At 44.1% G+C, this 22,810-nt stretch overlaps 1 protein-coding gene and 1 pseudogene across 1 annotated transcript in view; both read right to left on the minus strand.

Annotated features, from left to right (window-relative positions):
- Positions 1–22,810, minus strand: part of DNAAF9 (dynein axonemal assembly factor 9) — a 106,575-nt gene that overhangs the window by 78,913 nt on the left and 4,852 nt on the right. The window contains exons 2-3 of the mRNA XM_061583534.1: positions 12,371–12,450; positions 954–1,073 (exon numbers count right to left, since the gene is read on the minus strand). Coding sequence (XP_061439518.1) covers positions 954–1,073; positions 12,371–12,450 — 200 coding nt within the window. The remainder of the gene's footprint in view (positions 1–953; positions 1,074–12,370; positions 12,451–22,810) is intronic.
- LOC133364626 (5S ribosomal RNA) lies at positions 10,187–10,295 on the minus strand (annotated as a pseudogene).

Consider the following 22,810-nt stretch of genomic DNA (forward strand, 5'->3'; position numbering starts at 1 on the left):
TGGGGCAGCATATAAATGCTACAAATAAAACTAACTAAATATAGTAATTTGTCGTTTAGGGGTGCTCCTTCATCCATCTTTAACTCTTGAGGCTCAGGTAGCCTCAGTGGGTAGCAGTGCCTTTTACCAGCTACAGCTGGCACGCTGACTGCAGCCATTCTTGAACAGGGATGGTGATTCATGGAGTAGTGTTAACCTCAACACTTGATTACTGCAATGCACTCTATGTGGGGCTACCCTTGGGCCTGGTCTGGAGGGTACAAAATGGTGCAGCTAGACTGTTGATGGGGATAGACTATTATTAGGATATAACAAGGTGGCTTAAAAGCTTGCACTAGCTGCTCAGATACTACCAGGCTAGGTTCAAAGTTCTTATATTAATTTACAAGGCCTTTGACAACTTGGGTCCAAGATATCTTAAGAACTACCTGATCCCTTATATCCTGGCATAATCACTGAGTCCTTTGGAGGAGTGGTGGTCCTCCACGGCTGTCAGTGGTACCCCACGGCTTGGATGCATAGCTTTTATCCAGCAGAAGCCATATGTTCAGTATTTGGGGCCCAATTTATTTTGAACTCCCTTCCCATTGAGGTCAGCAGGCCCCCCTTCTTGTTAATCTTTCAGCACTTACTGAAATCTTCTTTATTCCAGCCGGCTTTTAATTGAACTCTGATTTTAGTTTTCACTGTATTATGTTTTGTGTACACCTCTTAGAGAGACTAAGTGGTATATAAATAGTCAAAATGAATAAATAAAAATACAGTACCTGTGGCAGTCACATGGATATTACAGGAATTAACCAGAAGCAAGATGCTATCTAGTCTCTTCCTTCCATAAAATACACAGGGAGAAATTCAAAGGCGGCATTGTCAAAAGAAGTGAAAGAATGCCAGCATTATTTGCTCCATGGAGTGATTATTTTAAAATAGTGCACAACACCACTTTTCCTTACCATCAAGGACTTCTTCAGGAAACCCCGACCTTTCAAATTCATTGTTGTTCTGGTTATACAAGCCGAAGAGAAGATAGTTTGCCAGCTCCCGGCAGCCTTCATTGTACCGGCTATCAATTCCTGCAGAAGGATGGACACACAGTCAAGTCTTTGGGAAAAGAATACTAGCAGATGAGTGATTCCAAATCTCAGAATAACCAATCAGGACACACAGCAGGCAACTAAAATATGGAAATGTTTGGAGCCATTGCCTCCTCTCAAATCTTTTATGCTTTCAGAGTGAACGGCAGCCCCCAATATATCTTGAGAACAAAATGAAGAAATATTTAGGGGGGGGAGAGATAGAGACAATAAAGTGTTTTTTTTTAATTGCAAGATGTCCTTCAAAATAGTGTAAAGCAGGGAAGGGGAACCTCCAACCTGCGGGGCTAATTAGGCCCGGCTGCGCCCCAATTTTGCCCATGAGCACATTCACTACAAAACATGCCCACCTGCCCCACACCTGGTGTCATATACAAAGTCAGGTGTGGGGCAGGTACAGGTGTGGCTACCAAGAAATAAAGAGCTTCAAGTTATACTTTAAGTTGGATTCCTGCACAGAGTAGCGGGTTGGACTCGATGGCCTTATGATTCTAAGGGAGCTCCTGATTGTCCCTTTGCAAGCAAGGCTTCCTTTCAGTGCCGGTCAGCTAATATGCACAAACAGGGAGCCCTGCTGGGATCAGCTGTGCTAGAGAGTTCCCTATGAGGAAACTCCCTAGTACAGCTGAGGGGCTCACTTTCTTCCAAACTGCGTGCTCCAATCAATCGGTTCGGATTCAAAGTGCTTACTTCAAATTGAGCTCCCCCCCTTTTTTTTTTACTCTGCAGAATCCAAACTGCTTGCTCAAAATGGACTTCAAAGGGGTTTGCTGTAACTGTTGTTCAGCTAACCAGCAGTTACAGCAAGACCCCTTCAAGGCACACTGTGATTGGCACTGATAGTGCAGCTTCAAACAAGGCTGCTGTAACCACTGATCAGCCGTTACAGTGACCTCTTTTGAGTTTTAACAGATGTCAAAGTTGGCCTGCAGGCAGTGGGAAGGGGCATTAGGGATCGAGCCCGTTGGCTGCATCCAGTTCCCCACTCCTAGTGTAAAGCTAAATGATTGGAAGGGTAGCATGTGCAGCCACAGACACCCACAGTTATGCGGAAGCACCATGTTAAAGCTGGAAGCGCTGAGGACGCTGCATCAGTGAAGCTGACAAGAGAGTATTTCTTGACTTGTTAAATTATTTGACCTAAAGAGCAGTAACGCTAACCAGATGCCAGTTTCACCACTCATTCAATAGCATTTCCAAGGTAAGTAAACATGTGAAGACAACTAGAACACACATTCCTTGCATTGCTGTAAGCAACACGCAACGAAATTACTAGCAGGGAAGTTTCCGTCCAGCCACAGCAACAAGAAATGGTTTTCATAGCTGCCAAACTAGCAAGACTAGAACTGCAGCATCTGCTGCAGCCAAGATGACTTATGAAGAACATTTGTCCCTTCCTGGGGCTGAGCTGCTTGGCGTGTCTGATCCACTCCAAAATCCAAGATCTGGAACTTTACAGCGTTGTACAATTTAAAATGAAGCACAGGGCTCTTCCAAGGCATTCTTTTTTCAGCTGAGGACCCAACTTGACATAACATAAGAATGTAATTTACTTCCAGTCTCCAAAATAAGCGTAAAACGCCACTGAGAGACTATAATCCGGAGCAGAGGGTGGGTTGAAGGAGGTGCTGAATCCTCCCCTTGCCAACTCTTTTTACTCAAGATCAGCTCCCCCAAACCTGCTGCTTCCCCACCCCCCATTCTGCAGGGAAGAGATAACACGTATCTGTGTCATTAACCTTGCAAAGGGAAAAGTAGCTGTGGGAGTGAGGGGAGACAATATTCAGGGGGGAAATGACTGATGAGGGAAGAAAGGGTTAAGCCTCTCCCCTGCACCTAATATCACAACCTCCTGAGGCTGCTTTTTTGGTGGCATTGCGGGGCTCGTTTTCTAAACAACGAAAAAGTTACACACATCCACATCGAAAGGGTTTTTTAGTCCCAAAGACCAATTTGGACCACATATTTTCAGTTCACAGGTGCAGTCCCCAACTTCAGTGGGGACACATTGCAAGGCCAAGCGTAACAGTTGACAGATATGGCTATTTGTGATAGCAGTTTATCCAACCGCTGTAATCATGAGAACTGGTACTGGCCATATCCATGAGCATCCGGTCAGGACTCCTCATACAGTCAGCCATGGAGCACCAAAGGACAGTTTGGAAGGGGAAAGAGCTCCTGAGCAACAGATGATGATGATGATGATTAATAATAATAATAATTACATTTGTATACTGCCCCATAGCTGAAGCTCCCTGGGCACTTTACAACAATTAAAAACATTAAAAACAAATATACAAATATAAAAACACATTTATAAAAACAAATGGTGTCAGAAACTGAAAAGGAGGATAAAGGCATTTAAAACAACAACGATGCTGCCACTATGGACCAAGCTCAAGCTCCACCTTACCATCCTTTCCGAGCATATAATTAATCCGCTCCCAGAGGTTTTAGTATTTGCTTAAGCCTTTTATTATTGTTGTTTCAGGCGTGGAATTGGTTTCCTTATGTGCTTGGATCTCTCAAAAGCTATGTGCTTTTTTGACCCCAGAGGCATCAGTGGCGACTGGCCAAGATACCAAGGAGAGCGCCCTCAATTCCCCTAGTCTCTCTTCCTCTCTCTCGGCCCCCCAACTGCGATATGCTGGCCGCTGGGAACAAGGGGTAGATGTTGGCATTACACCTTGCTTCTGAAGTTCCTTGCAGCTTTGGCTAGTGCTGAGCTGTGGGGACAGCCTGTTCTAAACTACTCTCATGCAGATTAAGGCTGTGCAAAACCATTAATTATCTGGGCCACTAGAGTGGCCATGCCCAAATCCAGATTTGGGCTTTCTGTTTTCAAAACCAGGATCCCCCAGGTGATGGCTAAACCACAAGAAAAGAGAAGATACCGCACTGCTGAGAGGGAAGGTTGGAGGGCCAGGCTGTCTAGTATTTATATCGAGGCTTGGCCAAGATGGAATCTTCAGGGTGCCCACCAGTTGCAGGGGGCGATGTTGATACAAGCCCATTGCCCTATATGCATCTCACTGCACCCAGCTAAGTTAAATAAATAGTCTCTCTGATCAGTGCTACTTCAGTACACAGGCCAGGTTGTAACAGGCATCTCTCTTGCTCCCCCCACTGTTAGCATTACTTGCAAGAGCCTCCTGTTTTAGAAATTTGCTGCCCATCCTATCACTGGCCTAATTCCTCAGATGGTGGGAGAGAAGGACAGGATGCAGCAGACAGTCCAGACTGCGATGCTGAATAGCAGGCATTGGCTGGGCCGCTTTCTTACCAAAACAAACCAAAAAGCATGCCCCAACAAACTGGAATTTAGAAGAACAAGGAATTGGGAACCAAAAAAATGCCTCTGATAAGGATGTGAATGCTTTATAAAAAAAAAAATCAATTTTCCAAATTTTCCAAATGTGTTTCGACAAAGTTTTCTTAAGTGGTCAGTAAGTGTACACAACAATTAGGAATTCTGGAATAAAGCAGAGTTACAGCATGTTTGAATACCGGTGCAGATTTAAGAAATAAATAATTTTACTGAGTTGGTTTAAATGGGAGGGACAGTCTTGTAATGCTCACAGAGTTGGAAAGCATCTTCTAACTATATATATATATTTGGTGTGGCATTCAGGAAATCTCCAGATCTTAATTCTGTAGTTTTAAAGGGAGTTGCACTGTGCATTGTATTGTTACACTTATGGTGAACTGTATAGTTGTTGTTCTGTACACTTATTGACCACTGAAGAAGACTTTGTCAAAACGTGTTTGGTCATATGTTTTGATATTGTATTTTAGAAGTTGGGTATATTTATTCTTGCTCAATCAGCTATGATAGTTGTGTACATGCTTTTAATTTTGAATTTTTTTTATAAAGCACATCCCTATCAGCTATGAATTCATTTTTTGGGCCGCTTTCTTAACCACTCCACTTTACACATCGGCCTCTGAAAATACCATTTCTCCCTAATTGATATGCTGTTGACTGAAGGTTACTATTAAGCTAATGTGGTGACCCAATTCTTCCACTGCATGCTTTATGATTAAAACATGAGCTCATGAGAATTTCGGAACAAATTCCTGAGTCACGGCAGGAGAGAGCTGACAGGCTTCCAAGAAATAACCTCCAGCTTTGCAGAACACAAACATCAGAAAAATCATACCAAGGGCCAGAGCAAGACTCAAAGGGTTGGGAGAAAGACCTCAACACTCCCCTTCAGGTTAATTTCATCCTCCACATTTCTGTGGACAATGGGAGAGCAAGAAGGAACATGGGACGTGGCAGGAGGAGAGAAAAGAGGGTGCATTTCACTCCACGGCTAAAACTTCTTTACCCCCCGTTTTTTTGGAGGGGGGTATCCACACTTGCAGAAACGCATTACACACCACGAGGGGTGAGAAAAATAATGACTCCTGCCTACCAAGAACTTTATGGCAGCCCAGACGGTGCCTAAAATGCCACCCATGCTTGCAGAACATATTAATTTGCAGGAATTTCATCACAATTTTTTGCCCAGATATCAGATGTCAGGGAGGCAAGAAATGCTTTAGTCATCTGGTCTAAACAGTTCAGACAAGCCCACCAAACCACACAATGCCTCCTCCCATGAACACACTCCTAGAAGAGCACACAGCACTGGTCAACAGCAAATAAGGCAGCCTTGCTAATACGTCTTGCTTGCCTTCATGCGCATCTAAGAAAGCAAAATAGTGGCTCAAATGAAAACAATGAACCACCCCTTAGTGCAAGGCTTCATTGCCTGATCAGCTGGAGCAGATTATTTTGACTGGGACTGGGAAATTTTTCCTGCGCACCTGGCTGCCCAGGCCAGGAGCCTAAAACTCTGAAGCTGACTGTAATGCATTTAAAATGTTTTCCAGCCTGAGGCAACCCAGATACCACTGAAGAACATTTTTATTTGTAATAGTTTTTAGAATGTTTTTCTTATCTGCACCTGTTTTTAGAATGTTTTAACTGCCTATTTTTAGAAGGCCAGTGTGGCATAGTGGTTAGAGTGTTGGACTAAGACCTGGGCAGGTTCGAATCCCCACACAGCCATGAAGCTCCCTGGGTGACCTTGGGCCAATTACTGCCTCTCAGCCTCAGAGGAAGGCAATGGTAAACCTCCTCTGAATACCGCTTACCATGAAAACCCAATTCATAGGATCGCCATAAGTCAGGATCGACTTGAAGGCAGTCCATTTCCATTTCCAATTGTTTTTAGAATGCTTTTTGTTTTTCTAAAAAATTTTGTTTCCCACCCTGGGCTTCTTCAGGAGGAAGGGTGGGTTATAAATTTATTAATTTTAATAATAAAACCTTTCCCCAAAGCTGGAAGGCAGCAAACTACAGCAGATCCTTCCCAGGAAAACAAAAGGACCCCCCCCAACTAAGCCCTAAAGACAGCAACGAAAGCAAAGGGCTGCAGAAATTCCCAGCCAGGATTGATGTTCTCCCTCTTCCAGGAGAAGCTAACTGGAACTGTGGCAGTCTGGTATTTGCATGGGGGGGGGGCGGTCACTAAAAGGCTCACAAATTGGCTTCAGATGGGACCAATCACAGGAAAAATTCGACACGTAATGCCATAAGCATTGAATTAGCCTTGTCAAGCCCCTGCTTCCTGAGAAAGGATGAAAGCTGTCCAGGATCTGATCACAGTTAACATCTGGCTGCTGCTTTTACGGCTAGAACTGGCTGCAGCTCTTAACTGTCCAGCTTCCTGTGTCACTGTTCAGTTTCAGCTTTCACAGAGGGTTATGCTGGGACAGAACTCAGGGTCTGCCAACAAATCCAGAAATATAAGCAGGGAGCAGACAAAAGCTAGGGTAAACTGCAGCAAGAAAACTAGGCCATTCAGGTACCAGTCACAGTTACGCAGGGCACACCTAAATATATACAAATTAAGGTTATTTATACACTACTCATTCAAAATGCCCCAGGAACAGGGTTGACGCCTGGCTGGTTTCCTTACCTCCACCCCTTTTATATGATACGAAATCCTCGAGTCATAAAAACATTAAGAGCTATAAAGATATACATATTTTACCACCCTGGGCTCCTACTGGGAGGAAGGGTGGGATATAAATGTAATAAATAAATAAATAAAAACAATGCTCCCGTGTATACAAATGCCAAGCACTCATTTTTGCAATGTTGCCACCATAGCTGTTCTCAATACTTTGCCATCAATGCTCTACATTCAGCAGCTCTTTCACATCTTGATGCTGCTGCTTCACTTGTTTTCAGGTCTTCACCTCCAGAGATACAGCTAAGAATTTCCTACCTAAGGCTCCCAAAGTCCTGATGCATTTCTATTAAACCCCGGTCTAAGCAATATCTGTACACTCCTTACAGATCTGAGGATACAGGCCTTGTAAATTAATTACGGTCAGCTGTGCAACCTCCTTCCAGCATGTCTGAAAGCTACACTATGGCACCATGGGGCAATTCTAGAAAAACTCACATGAGGAAGGGAAGGGGTGCAAAAGGCCACTATTGGAGGAGCAAGGATTTTATTATTTGTAACATTTTGCCCTGCTTTTCAGATAAAAAGGCTCCCAGAGCGGCTTACAACAATCAGTAAGTCAGTCCCTGCCCTGAGGCTTATAATCTAAAAGACATGACACAAACGGAAAAGGGATTTGGAGGGTGGAAGAAAAATGCAAACTCAGGCACTGGTTTTTATTTATAACAGGGAGAACAAGAAACCAAATGCACAGTTACAAGATGGGGGATACTTGGCTCAGCAACACTACATGCGAGAAGGATCTTGGAATTGTTGATCACAAGTTGAATCATGAGCCAGCATGGTGATGTGGCTGCAAAAAGGCAAATGCTATTTGAGGCTGCATTAACAGAAGCATAGTTTCCAAACCGTGTGAAGTACTAGCTCCCCTCTATTCAGCACTGGTTATGCCTCATCTTGAGTAATGCGTCCAGTTTTGAACACCACACTTTAAGAAGAATGCAGACAAACTGGAACAGGTTCACAGGAGGGCAACATGGATAATCAGGGGACTGGAAACAGCCCTATGAGGAGAGACTGAAAGAACTGGGCATGTTTAGCCTGGAGAAGAGAAGACTGAGGGGAGATATGATAGCACTCTTCAAGTACATGAAAGGTTGTCACACAGAGGAGGGCCGGGATCTCTTTTCTATCATCCCAGAGTGCAGGACATGGAATAATGGGCTCAAGTTGCAGGAAGCCAGATTTCGACTAAACATCGGGAGGGGGGGGATTCCTAAATGTTAGAGCTGTATGACAGTGGAACCAATGACCTCGAGAGGTGGTGGGCTCTCCAAAACTGGAGGCCTTCAAGAGGCAGCTGGACAGCCACCTGTTGGGAATGCTTTAAGTTGCATTCCTGCATTGAGCAGGGGGTTGGACTCGATGGCCTTGTAGGCCCTTCCACCTCTACTGTTCTATGATTCTATGGTCTTCTCTACTCCCCACCCCTCAATTAGTGTTTCCCATGGAACACTCAACCATTTATTTATATTGCTCCTAAAAGACAAGTTTGCATTTATTATTTTTAAAAATTATATATATACCCATACCCAGTCGATCACCACGCTCTGCAGGTGAGGGCCTTCTGCAGATACCCTCCCATCAGGAGGTCCGTTCTGCACAACATAGGAAGTAGACCTTTAGTGTGGCAGCACCTATCCTTTGGAATTCCCTCCCCTTAAATATTAGACAGGCGCCATCTCTGTTATCTTTTTGGCACCTACTGAAGACCTTCATCTTTCAACAAGCCTTTTAAGTTGAGACCTTATCCCAGTCTGCGTCTGTGCTGGGATTGCTGTTTAAGATGTTTTTAAAGCTTTTTTTTTTAAGATGTTTTTAAAGATGTTTTGTTTTAATACATTTTAAATCTTTTTGTTTTAATACATTTTAACATGTTTTTGTTAGCTGCCCTCTGCTCCTTCTGGGAGGAAGGGCAGGATATAAATTTAATAAAATGAATAAATGAATAAATTAAGAGCTACAGCTGTCCTGGACTGTCAAATCTTCTTTGCAGCATTCAGCTGCTTTTGGCTAAAGTTCTTGTTCAGTCTTCACATAGCCCCTATCACATTCATGGCGTCCGGCAGCTAGCTTTTACTTCAGAAAGTCAACAAGGTTCTCCTGCTTTGGGTTAAGCCAAGTGACCACAGCTTTCTGGTAAGGGCCCAGACAGGCCCCTTCTGCATGCCAGAGCCAGTCAGAAGTGGCACATAATGCACGGGCAGTACAGATCACATCTCAGCCACCCTAGGGTTATAGACCAGACAGAGCAGGGCTAGTACTTCAAGGAACTGTAAGTTTAGGCAAGATTTCCTCTCCAGCATTCTTAATGGGTTCTTATTCCTCTTGCTTATATTTAACCACAGAGATTTCTCTGTGACTCGGGGGATGGATAATAGCCAATGCCCAGGAGGGTTAGCTACTCTGAGTAAACCATGCATATTTTTCCCCAAGCTGGAACTCATTTAATCCTCATATTTCCAGCCTGTCTGTAGCTTGTGGCCTGTCCTCAGTGGCTGTTCACAATTAAATGCCACATAAGTTTGCACATATATGTAACAAACTCACAAAGAAAACAGAAAGAGAAACAAGCCTTCTAATTATACACTTTAGATTGTGGGCAGTGGGAGAAAGGAAGCAGGAAAGTAGATCCCATCACATTTCACCCCCACCATCAGCCTTACTCACAGCAGTCCAGGAAGCATGACCAGATTGTCTGAGATTTTTCAGCGCTGCCTCCATATTTAGAGATAAAACTCTCAGGAACAGCCAAGCGGGGCAGCAATACTGTTCAGCATCCAGTAGTTAAAGAGATTCACTCTTTCGCTTTTTGGTAGTAAAGTCTTTCAGCACTTAAGGCTGCTCCAGGTTTACAGTCTGCATAGTACAGATTCAAGCCTTGCCAGAAGAACACGATGTAGTGTCTTGAAGGACAGTTTGAGATCTACACCAGGAATGATGATGTTGTTGTTATATGCCTTCAAGTCGATTACGACTTATGGTGACCCTATGAATCTTTTTTGGCTGTATTCATTGGGTTTTCATGGTAAGAGGTATTCAGAGGTGGTTCACCATTGCCTTCCTCTAAGCCTACGGCACCCGGTATTCCCAGGCAGTCTCCCATCCAAGTACTAACCAGGCCTGACCCTGCTTAGCTTCCGAAATCGGGCGTGTTCAGGGTAATATGACCATAGGCACACCAGGAATAGGGAACCTTTTTCAGCTTGCAGACCACACTCCCTTCTGAGCAACCTTCCAGGGGCCACATGGCAGTGGCAAAAGTAGGTGGAGCAAGGCATACCAATTTTACCTTTGAACAGTAAGCTAGTTTCTACACAAGCTCACACCCTCTTTTCTATCCTTCATCTGGGCAATGCTTATCAGAGTTCAGGGACATATTCCAGCCAGACCAAACAATCAAACAACATCCAAGGAGAGTGCAGTGCAGAGCAGGACTGGTGAGGGGTGTGGCTGGGAAGGAAGTGTGGCCTGGGGAAAGTCCTAGGGGCCAGAGAGAGGCCTGGATGGCTGCATTTGGCCCCCAGCAACACAGGTTCCTTCACCCCTGATCCACACTACACTGATCTACCACAGTTACTTCCTCGCAAAAACCTCTGAATACCCTGCAATTTTGCAGGGAGGGCTGGAGCATCAGACAATGTTGAAGGTACAAATCAAGTAGATACAGTGGTTACCTCTAACACCCTGGTTCCTAAACTTTTTTTTAACCTATGGATGACTTGAAAATTGCTGAGGACCTTGGTGGACCACTTAATGATTTTTCTGTCTGTTGTAGCAATTGTAATGCTCTCTCTGTTAGAAGCTGTATGATTTTTTAAATTGGAGTTTTACAGAAGCTCCACGAACCACCTGAACTAAGCAGACCACAGTTTGGGAACCCTTGTTGTAGGAGAAATCATCAACATGCATGCTTCCAGCTGCTCAGACAATCAAGGATGGCTGGGGCAGCTGGGAGTTGCAGTGCAAAACATCTACAGGGCGCCAGGTTGGAAAAGGCTATCGTTCGGAGAGCCCAGGAGTGGTTTTCAAAATAACAGTTTGGGTTTTTTAAATATAAAACCCTTGTGATATATCTGGGCCTCTGTTCTCTGTGAATGAAGTTCTCATTGAACTTATCAAGGATTATCAATACCTCGGCACAGTCATTAACCAAAATGGAGACAATAGTCAAGAAATCAGGAGAAGGCTAGGACTGGGGAGGGCAGCTGTGAGAGAACTAGAAAAGGTCCTCAAATGCAAAGATATATCACTGAACGCTAAAGTCAGGATCATTCTGACCATGGTATTCCTGATCTCTATGTATGGATGTGAAAGTTGGAGAGTGAAAAAAGCAGATAAGAGAAAAATCAACTCATTTGAAATGTGGTGTTGGAGAAGAGCTTTGCGGATACCATGGACTGCGAAAAAGACAAATAATTGGGTGTTAGAACAAATTAAACCAGAACTATCATTAGAAGCTAAAATGATGAAATTGAGGTTATCATGATTTTATTATGATTCACTCAAAAAGACAATAATGCTGGGCAAAACAGAAGGGATCAGAAAAAGAGGAAGGCCAAACAAGAGATGGATTGATTCCATAGCCACAGACCTGAACTTACAAGATCTGAACAGGGTGGTTCACGACAGATGCTGTTAGAGGTTGCTGATTCATAGGGTCGCCATAAGTCGTAATTGACTTGAAGGCACAAAACAACAACAATTTCTCTTTGAAATAGCAAACATGCTTGATTCCATTTTCACACAGTGGTCTCTTTGAGCACACTGCAAAGGGAAGAGCCTTTTAAAGGAAGAGTCAGTTTCAAGCTCAGCAGGGACAGGATCTGCCAACCTGGCTACCTGATCTCCTTCCACATGCAAAACAGGTGCTCCATCACTGAGCTAAAGTCCATCCCCATCACTTGCCCTGTCTTGATACACCTTTTAGAAGACCACCATTTCCTAAAAACCACAAGCATCTTTGGCATTAGCCAGAGATTTAGAATTGCATGTTGATTCTGATATATCTGCTAAGGCCCCTATCCACTGCCTGAACTCCTCAGTCTCTTTGTTCTCTTCACTTCTAAGAGGCTCCAAGTTTAACACATCAACACACCCCACCTCCTGATGGACCAGCCACATTCTTCATATGCTTATGTGCACTCCTTGAATATTTCTAGTCCAGGAGAAATTTCTGAAACTGTGCCTCTGGGTCTCGCTTGCACATGTCAACAACACTGTCAGTGCATCTTAATAACTGAAAGGATTTACCCAAAATGCACAGGATTCCATCCGGCTGGGATTTGCTGCTCTGTGTCAGAATGTTCTGAACTTGTCGAAGGCGGCTACAACTGAAAAAGAAAAGAGAAGACAGTTAGAGGTGGTTCTTGAAACGGACCCCAGCTGATGGAGCCAAGGCTTGGTGGAAGAAATTCATGTCAGTGTTTGCGTACACTTAGTAGAAACCGGCCTTTGTTCTTTCTACAGCATTTTGCAAAACACTCTCTTTTACTGTCTATGAGCCCACTCACTTTTTCTTTGCAATTTCTGTGTCTAAGGCTCTCTCTGCATGATCACGTTTAAGCATACCTACCAGCTGAGCCAACTCTTCTTCCACCTTTGCTCAGGCAGAAGACAAAGAGATTTTTCACTCAGTTCAGTGCAATTGGCAATGCAGGTCTCAAATATTTATTTTATTTTATGTATTTATTAAATTTATGTCCTGCCCTTCCTCCCAGAAGGAGCCCAGGACAGCAAACAAAAACACCAAAAGCACTTTAAAACACCCTTTAAAAAAAGAAAGATTTTTAAACATCTTAAAACAAAACATCTTTAAAAACAACTTTAAAGCATCTTAAAAATTCCAGCACAGATGCAGACAGGGATAAGGTCTCCACTTAAAAGGCTTGTTACAAGAGGAAGGTCTTCAGTAGATGCCAAAAAGATAATATAGTGCCTGTCTAATATTTGGAAAATAGAAATGGACTGTCTTCAAGTCGATCCCGACTTATGGCGACCGTACGAATAGGGTTTTCATGGTAAGCGGTATTCAGAGATGGTTTACCATTGCCTTCCTCTGAGGCTGAGAGGCAGTGACTGGCCCAAGGTCGCCCAGTGAGCTTCATGGCTGTGTGGGGATTTGAACCCTGGTCTCCCAGGTCATAGTCCCAGGATAGGTAAAACTGACCATGGCGGAGGAGGAAAGGGAGGGGAGAGTAGAGGGAAGGAAGAAGGAGTGGATTGGAAGAGGGGAGGGGTGAAGGAAGGAGGAGGGAAGGGGCAAAAGGGAGGTGATGAGAGGAAGGAGGGCAGGTTTCATCATTTGCATGCTTATTGAGTTCAATGGGATTTACTCCTATGCAATCATGCTTGAAAATGAAATGGACGGCCTCCAAGTCGATTCCAACTTATGGCGACCCTATGAATAGGGTTTTCATGGTAAGAAGTATTCAGAGGGGGTTTTACCATTGCCTTCCTCTGAGGCTGAGAGGCAGTGACTGGCCCATGGTCACCCAGGGAACTTCATGGCTGTGTGGGGATTCGAACCCTGGTCCCAGGTCGTAGTCCAACACCTTAACCACTACACCACACTGGCTCTCCGTCTAATATTTAAGGGGAGGTAATTCCAACATATCGGTGCCACAACAATAAAGGTCTGCTTTCTATGCTGTGCAGAATGGACCTCCTGATAAGATGGTATCTGCAGGAGACCCTCACCTGCAGAGTGAAGTAGACTGGGCATATAAGTGGTGAGTCGATCTTTCAGGTATGACACCAAATCACCATTTTGCCATTGTGAGGTCAGCAAGCCACATTAGCGGACTGAACTCATGTCAAGCCCCCACTTCAAGCCTGGGATGCATTGTACCGGCCTGCAAGGTCCTGAGAACTGGCCTTTCCTTGGAACACTCCAAAAACAGCTTCATTCCAAATCTGAGCTGCTACACATTCCCTCTGGGCACAGATGGTGCAAGAGTCTCCTTTTCAAAAGCACACCGGGGTGGCCAAACAGGCAAGCCTCAACATGCAAGAACCCACCCAAGTTGACCTTTGCTCTGAGGGCAAACAGCTAATGTAAACCCCAGAAGGTTCAAAAGCTCACACACATAATTAACCCTCCTCCACCATTTTTATTATTATTATTACTACTACTACTATTGTTATTGTGACTGTTAATAAGCATCCTTCTACTGGGCTCCAACCAACATCTTTCAGTTCCTAGCTAGAAACAGATTGTGTTTTTAAACAAGGAAAAAAAATATTTCATTGGTATCACTACGAAAGCTTGCTGGCAGGAAAGAAAAGGCAAAACAGAAACCTCAGTCATGAAAAACTACTGGCAACAACACAGCAATAACATCCATTTATTTTCACTCCCTTCCTTCCGGCCTGCACTCTGGTTCATTTCACCTTTTTTTTCACGCATTAAGTTATTGCTGTATACAACCAGGGTGGGAAACCCCATGCCCGGAGGCTGAATGTGGCCCAGGTGATGCCTCCTCCCCAGGCCATGCCTCTCACTGGCCCTGATCCAGGCCCTCCTTGAGCTCTTCTGCCTAATCTTGCTTGCTTGGATGGAGGACGGTGTGTATGTATAGAAACTGCTGGCTCTGGCACAGCTCCAATGCCTTCTACTGTACAAGGGTAAGAGTCACAGCCATTCCCCCCTCCCAGACACACACTTTTGCTCCTGGCCCTGCCCACTTCTGCTTCTGACCTCACCCACTATTGGCATGTGGCTCCCGGAAGGTTGCTACAAGGGAATGCAGCCCTCAGGCAGAAATCGGTACCTCATCCCCGTTATACAACTTCTCTGGTTGAATTATCTTATAATTTCAGGGCCAAACCACAGGTTACATTACATGTGATCATGCATTTAACACAACTTCCTTTTTTTTTAAAAAAAGGCAGCTGGAAGAGGGAAGGATCGGGTTTGGGGCTGCCATGTACAGGGAAACTTTTAAGAAAACTCTTCCTCGCTTGCCACAGTCCCAGTCCTATCCCCTTGTAATTGCTAACTAGAGACATGTACAGATACATTAACTACAATCAAAATGACAAGACATCAAACCTGGATCTGCAACCCCACACGATCAGTTCCGTTTTGTGCTCAACTCAGTGGGGAAAAGCTCTGCATGCAAGAGCAGCCAATAAAACCAGCTCTATAAACAGTTATGCCTATCATTCAGCTCCCATTCACTGGCCACAATAAGAACTGTTTGGGCGAGCCCAGCTGGACTTTTCCCTCTAGGAAGAGGAGTCCTTCATAGTTGCATCATTACTGGCTTTTGAAAGGTAGCCTCCATGTGATGTGGGAGACCAGAGTTATAGGAAAGCATCAAAAGTCACTGCACGCATGCAAAGTTGGCTGTGAGACCCCTGCCTGGATGACAACTGTTATCTAATGTTTGCAGAGTTAGATCATTTGACCAGTATGTGTACACAATTTGCTATTACTCCATTATCTACAAGGCTGAAGCACAATGGAGCTGGATAAGTACCTCAAAATAATGTTGTAGCATGGAATCTCATTTTTGTGGGTTGCGGTGCGTAGGAAGGGTGGCCAGGAAGAATTATATCAATGGCTGTGCGATGGTAGTTCTAGGCCAAACTTTTACCTGTATTGCAGGTCGTGGTGGCTACTGATTTCATGTCGGTGGGGCAGTGCTGAAGCACCTTGGACAGCTCCTTGAAAGGCTGGACTAAAGCCCAGAGCGGACTCCATGGCTCCACTGACACGGAGCCACCAGCCGCCCCTGACTGCAGAGCAACATGACTGGACTGTGCAGCTTGAAGGGCCACGCTCTATGTGACAACCTGTCCTGTACTTGAAGAGTGCTATCCTATCTCCCTCAATTTTCTCTTCTCAGGGATAGGCATGCCCAATTATTTCAGTCTCTCCTCCTAGGGCTTTGTTTCCAGTCCCCTGATCACCCTCATTGCCCTCCTCTGGACCCGACGGACACTCATTACTCAATCACCAGTTTGATTGCATTTTCAATATACTGTAAAAAGCCACCATGAGAATTTCAGTTGTTCCACGCGACACCCTGACTTCGACCATACTAAGGAAAGACACAATCACAGCACCGGCACAATTCCAGCCGCCATTGCACACAGCCTCAGCTACAACCATGTTTAGACCACCATCCTTCAGGAATGCCCACAATTACACCAGTCTTGGCACTCCGTGAGCAGCAGTGAGGGCATCTACTTTTTTTAGGTAAGATCTCAGCAAGTGCAGTGGGGAACATATGCAACCTTCAGCCAATGTACTGCCAACCTCAAGACAAATAGTGTTTGACCTCAAGAAGCCAGTACTCGTCATTTATTTACTTCATCTGCAACTATGATACCTATTGAAAGTGCAACAGCACAGATCATTCAGTTTGTAACTTAAGAGTTAATTCTGCTCACGTTACAGTCAATTAGCCAAGAGAGGGACAACCAGACAGAGTGGCATAATTATCAGTGAGGTAGCATGTAGTCTGACTGCCTGTGCAGTTCTGACAGTTTTCCTCCATATATTTGATTGCATGTCTCCCCGATATGGACAAAGCTTGAACTAAGAAAGATAAACCCTCTCTGCTTGTTTCTCCTCAAATTATACACTTTTTGTTCCATTTGCTCAGTACAGGGTTATCAGGACTTTCCTCTCTGGATTCCGTCTGCATTATTTAGCAAATTTGCTACCAGTATCGAATTAAGATTTAGGGTAAAAACACTATTATTCCAAACAAACAGCTTTATACAGATATACCAGACTCCGAGGAAGGGGTTTTCCTTTAAATTCTGCTAACTGAAAAGCTCGGATTCACTCAGTCAGATGAGCAGCTGCGTGTGAAGAGTCACTGGCTTGCCTCTTCCTGTTTATGCAGAAACAGTATCCTGTGGGAAGCACAAAAGACTGTGCTTGTGAAGCATGCGGCCAAGCACCACACAGGCTGCAATTGCAGTGCTCGGGAGCCACTGTAGGGTGAAGGTGCATGCTTGGTAGGTTTGTGGATGTAAGACATGCTGCCAAGTTAGATTGCAGAAAACAAATCAGGCTAAATTGTACTCAACCAAGAAAACCAGGAAAAGCAATCACATCCCCAGCCCCTCGCAGATAACCTGCTTTCTTGTAACGTCACTAGGAACAGTGTGGAAGCAGCCATGTACCAGTGGCTCCTGCACCACTCAAGGTCTTGGAGACACTGGCATAAGATGCCAGGCTGGGAACAGGTGCCACTTTATCTGCATGTCTGAACCATCCCAGTCACAGAGGTTTATCCATTATCTTTCAGGGGCAGTGGAGATGGAAATAAGGACAGAATATGGAGAAACCGATTGGTTCCCAAGCGGAAAGGGTGTGAGACAGGGGTGTATTTTTTCACCCTATCTGTTTAATCTATATGCAGATCATACAGAAAGTGGGACTGGACCAAGATGAAGGAGGTATGAAAATTGGAGGGAGAAATATCAATAATTTAAGATATGCAGACGATATCATACTACCAGCAGAAACCAGGAATGATTTGAAACGAATGCTGTTGAAAGTTAGAGAGGAATGCACAGAAGCAGGACTACATCTGAATGTCAAGCAGACTAAAGTAATGACAACAGAAGATTTATGTAACTTTACAATTGACAATGAGGACATTGAACTTGTCAGGGATTATCAGTACTTTGGCACAGTCATTAACCAAAATGGAGACAATAGTCAAGAAATCAGAAGAAGGCTAACTGGGGAGAGCAGCTGTGAGAGAACTAGAAAAGGTCCTCAAATGAAAAGATGTTTCACTGAACACTAAAGTCAGGATCATTCAGACCATGGTATTCCCAATCTCTATGTATGGATGTGAAAGTTGGACAGTGAAAAAAGTGGGTAAGAGAAAAATCAACTCATTTGAAATGTGGTGCTGGAGGAGAGCTTTTCACGTGCCATGGACTGCGAAAAAGACAAATAATTGGGTGTTAGAACAAATTAAACCAGAACTGTCACGAGAAGCTAATATGATGAAACTGAGGTTATCATACTTTGGACACATAATGAGAAGACATGATTCACTAGAAAATACAATAATGCTGGGAAAAACAGAAGGGAGTAGAAAAAGAGGAAGGCCAAACAAGAGATGGATTGATTCCATAAAGGAAGCCACAGACCTGAACTTACAAGATCTGAACAGGGTGGTTTATAACAGATGCTCTTGGAGGTCACTGATTCATAGGGTTGTCATAAGTCGAAATCGACTTGAAGGCACATAACAACAACAATGGAGGTGGAAAGAGAAGACAACCTAGAGCAGAACAGGCCTGAAGTTCAGAGTCCACTACAGCGCCAGAAGGTGAACTGCATAATGAACCAACCCAATGCAATTTCTGACACTGGCAGCACACATGTCAGCCAGACCAAATCAGAGCTGGAATGGCCACCCAAGGATCTTTATTGGAACTGGTGCTTTTTATCTTGTTCACTAATAACTTGGATTTATGAGTGAGCAGTGAAGTGGCCAAGTTTGTTGCCGACACCAAGTTGTTTGAGATGATACAAACAGGGTTGTATTCCCCTAAGGCTGTGTATGCACCATTAATTTATTATTATTATTGTGATTTATTTGTCGCTTACTATCAAAAAAATTGCCTCAAAATGACTTACAAATTTTTAAAAAGCATTTTAAAGCACATTTCTTTCCCAGAAGAATCATGGGAACTGTAGTTTATTAAGGATGCTGGGACCTGTAGCTCTGTGAGGGGTAAACTACAGTTCCCAGCATTCTTGGGGAAAGGCAATATGCTTTAAATGTATGACATGCATACAGCCTAAGTTACACTCATAGTAGACCTATTGAAATAACTGGACCCAAGTTAAGTTTTTGAATGAGTCTACTCTGAGTAAGACTAGCAATGGCTACAGCCCAGAGAGATTGTGAGTTACTCCAAAAGGATCTCTCCAAACTGAATGAATGGGCAGTAAAATTGAATTTTTTTTTTCATGTAAGGAAGTGTAAAGTGATCCACACCAGGGCAAACAAAATTCCTAACTTATACATGAATAGGGTTTGAGCTGGCAATGAGTGACTAGGGAAAAAACCCTGGGGCTGTGGTGGATAGCTCAGTGACGTCAACCCAGAATGTGGAAGTTGTGAAAAAGGCAAATTCTATGTTCAGGATCATTAAGAAAGGGATTAAAAATAAAGTTGCCATTATTGTAAAAGCTTTTCTACAGATCTGTGATGCAGCCTCACTTGGAATAATATCGTGTGCAGTTCTGGTTGCAGCTCAAAAGGACATCATAGAGCTGGAAAAGATGCAGGCAGGGACCACCAAAATGATCAGGGGGCTGGAACAACTCCTTACCAGGAAAGGTTATGTTTGCAGCTTTTTACTGTGTATGTGTGTGTTTTGAGATGAATAAGGGGTCATGTATAAGATTATGCATGTTGTGGAGAAAGTGGATAGAAAACACTTTTTCTCTCTCCCGCAAAATACCGGAAGCTGGGATGATCCAATGAAGTTGAATGTTGGAAGATCCAGAACAAGAAGTATTCACAAAGCACATCACTAGAATTCACTACCACGAGATGAGGTGATGGCCACCAATTTGGACAGCTTTAAAAGGGGCACAGACCAACTCATGGAGGATAAGGCTATCTGTCATGATGGCTATATACACGATCAATGTAGCATGACTGTGAGGGCCGTACACTGGAGTACAGTACAGCAGTGGGAGAAGGCAATTGCTTTCATGTCTAGCTTGAGGGCTTTACATATGGCACCTGGTTGGCCATTGTGAGGAAGGATAATGTACTAGATTGGCCTTTGGTCTGATCCAGTAACACTCTTATTTTTGCCTATTCCAACACTTTAAGCAAATGAGAAAAGGCATGTGTAGATCTGTTAACACTGGAAGCTAATGAAAAAGAATTACTTGCATTGCCCAGTCTCCTATAATATCTGGAAGTCACATGTACTTGGAAGTTTGTAAATCATTCTGGAGACACACTCATACACCCCAGATTTCAACTGAAGATCAGGAAAAACTTCCTAACTGTTACAGAGGTACGACAATGAAACCAATGACCTAGGGAGATGGTGGGCTCTCCAACCATGGAGGCATTCAAGAGGCAGCTGGACAGCCACATGCTGGGTATGCTTTAATTTGGATTTCTGCATTGAGCAGGGGGCTGGACCTGATGGCCTTATAGGCCCCTTCCAACTCTTATGATTCTATGAGATGAAGCAAGTAACCGAGATCAATAATTAAATTTAATCATCAATACTGATATAGACTTAGGGTGAATCCAATACTGCAGTTGCATATTTATAGTAAAATAAAGCCATCAGATTTGGAATACTCTTCAAACTCATATTTTCAAATAATTTTACTTCCCAGAAAAATCCTCACAGGACATTTCCAGAAGGATAGCTGTGTTAGTCTGTGGGAGTGAACAAGAAGGCTTGTAGCACCTCAAAGTCTAAGGGCAATATCCACTGTTAGTCATACTCAGTAGACCCATTGAACTCATTACTTTCAATGGGTCTACTCTGAGTATGGCAAATATTGGATATCAGAACAGTAGAGCTGAAAGGGGCCTACAAGGCCATCAAGTCCAACCCCCTGCTATTCGTGTGCATCCTTCTTCAGTCTTCTAGTCTTCAACCCATCCTCCAGTTCCTTCATTACTCTACCATGCAGTTCAACTGGCCCTGGAGACTTGAACTCATTCAAAGTAATTAGGTATTCTTGACCATTTGTCTATTGATCTCAAGTTCCAATCTTGCACCTTCAACTTGTACTTCCTGTTTGCCAGCAGAGTGATAGACCCTCTTTTGGGAGAAGAACGAGCCAAAGTAGGAATTGAGCATTTCTGCCTTTTCTTTGTCATGTGTTATCATTTTGCCATCCTCATTGAGGATTTTACCATCCTCATTGAGAAGCTGAACCACCATTTCTTTTCTCTGCCTTTTACTATGGATGCACCTATTAGATAATCAATTAATTATGGCTGAAGCTTTCACAGACTAGTCCATTTCATCATATGAACTGAGTGTTATTTTTATTTGGCAGGGATATATTTAAATGGGTGGAGAGATGTTTTTGGAGATACCAACAGAACCAGTCTGAAAGAACCGCTCCTCACTTTTATCAAGTTTTCATGAGGATAAAGTCAGACAACAGGTTGGGCTACATTTGATAGCGATGCCCAGGGTGCCATCTGTAATGGCTGTGAAAATAACACCACCTATGATGACTTTGATAAGTATACACTGATTCTACAAAAAACACAGCAAAACAGGAAGTGTGGTATTGGGGCCATCTGGGTAAACAGTAGGGTTGTGGCCTGGGCAACTAGCACTAAGGAAAAATAGAAGGAGCTGAAGAGTAAGACGTTTGGCAAAGAGAAGAAGCATATCAGATGCGCTCAGCGTCAATTCACTTCACCATTTAAAGTAGATGCAAGGAACCCTCGGCCCTCCTGATGTTGCTGAACTACAACGTCCACCAGCCCCAGCAAGCATGGCCAATGGCTAAGGATAATGGGAGTTATAGTTCAGCAACATCCAGAAAGCCAAAGATTCCCCACCCCTGATTTAAGGGGCAGAAAATATGGGTTGAGTGAAGGGTATGAGCTGGCCATGGACTTTTGATGGATCCATATCTTGATTTAGCTCTTGCAAAGTCACTGGGCAGAGGGGTGGGCTGGGGAAAAGAGAACACATGTTTGAACGTCATGTTCCGCAGAGACCTGAACATGTCTCCCACCTCCAAGCCCAAACTCAATGCTATAATCAACTGTTCTATTCCCAGCAGGAAAGAGGGCATGAGAAGAACACAAGGGCATTTGTGAATTAGCAGAACTGCTTTACAGAGGCACCTTTCTTGTCCTCCTGGATCTCTCAGCGGCTTTTGATACCGTTGACCACGGTATCCTGTTAGATCGCCTGGAGGGATTGGGAATAGGAGGCACTGTTTTACAGTGGTTCCGATCCTTTCTCTCTGACAGGCATCAACAGGTAGCATTGGGGGATGAGGTTTCAGACCCTTGGCCCCTCATTTGTGGAGTGCCACACGGTTCTATCCTCTCTCCCATGCTATTTAACATCTATGTAAAACCGCTGGGAGCCATCATCAGGAGTTTTGGGCTGCGGTGTCACCAATATGCTGATGACACGCAGCTCTATCTCTCTTTTAAATCCTCACCGGAGTTGGCTGTGGAAACCTTGTCCAAGTGCCTGGAATCCGTGAGTGGGTGGATGGGAAGGAACAGGCTGAAGCTCAATCCTGATAAGACCGAGGTGCTGCTTGTGGGTGACAGGGGAAGGTTAGGTGTTGTTGACCTGAAGCTTAATGGGGTGAGTCTACCCCTGAAGGATCAGGTCCGCAGCCTCGGGGTTGTTCTTGATTCCAAGCTGTCCATGGAGGCTCAGATTTCGGCAGTGAGCTGGGCAGCTTGGTATCAGCTACACCTTATACGGAGGCTGCAACCCTACCTCCCTATTCATCAGCTCCCACTGGTAGTACATGCTCTGGTCACCTCTCGATTAGACTACTGCAATGCGCTCTACGTGGGGTTACCCTTGAAAACGGTCAGGAAATTACAACTGGTGCAGAATGCAGCGGCTCATCTGCTCACAAACAGCCGCCACCGTGATCACATTACGCCAGTATTATTTCATCTACATTGGCTCCCAGTTGTTTTCCGGGCCCAATTCAAGGTGCTGGTGTTA

Source organism: Rhineura floridana, chromosome 9, assembly GCF_030035675.1.
Source record: "Rhineura floridana isolate rRhiFlo1 chromosome 9, rRhiFlo1.hap2, whole genome shotgun sequence".
Taxonomy (NCBI): Eukaryota; Metazoa; Chordata; class Lepidosauria; order Squamata; family Rhineuridae; genus Rhineura; species Rhineura floridana.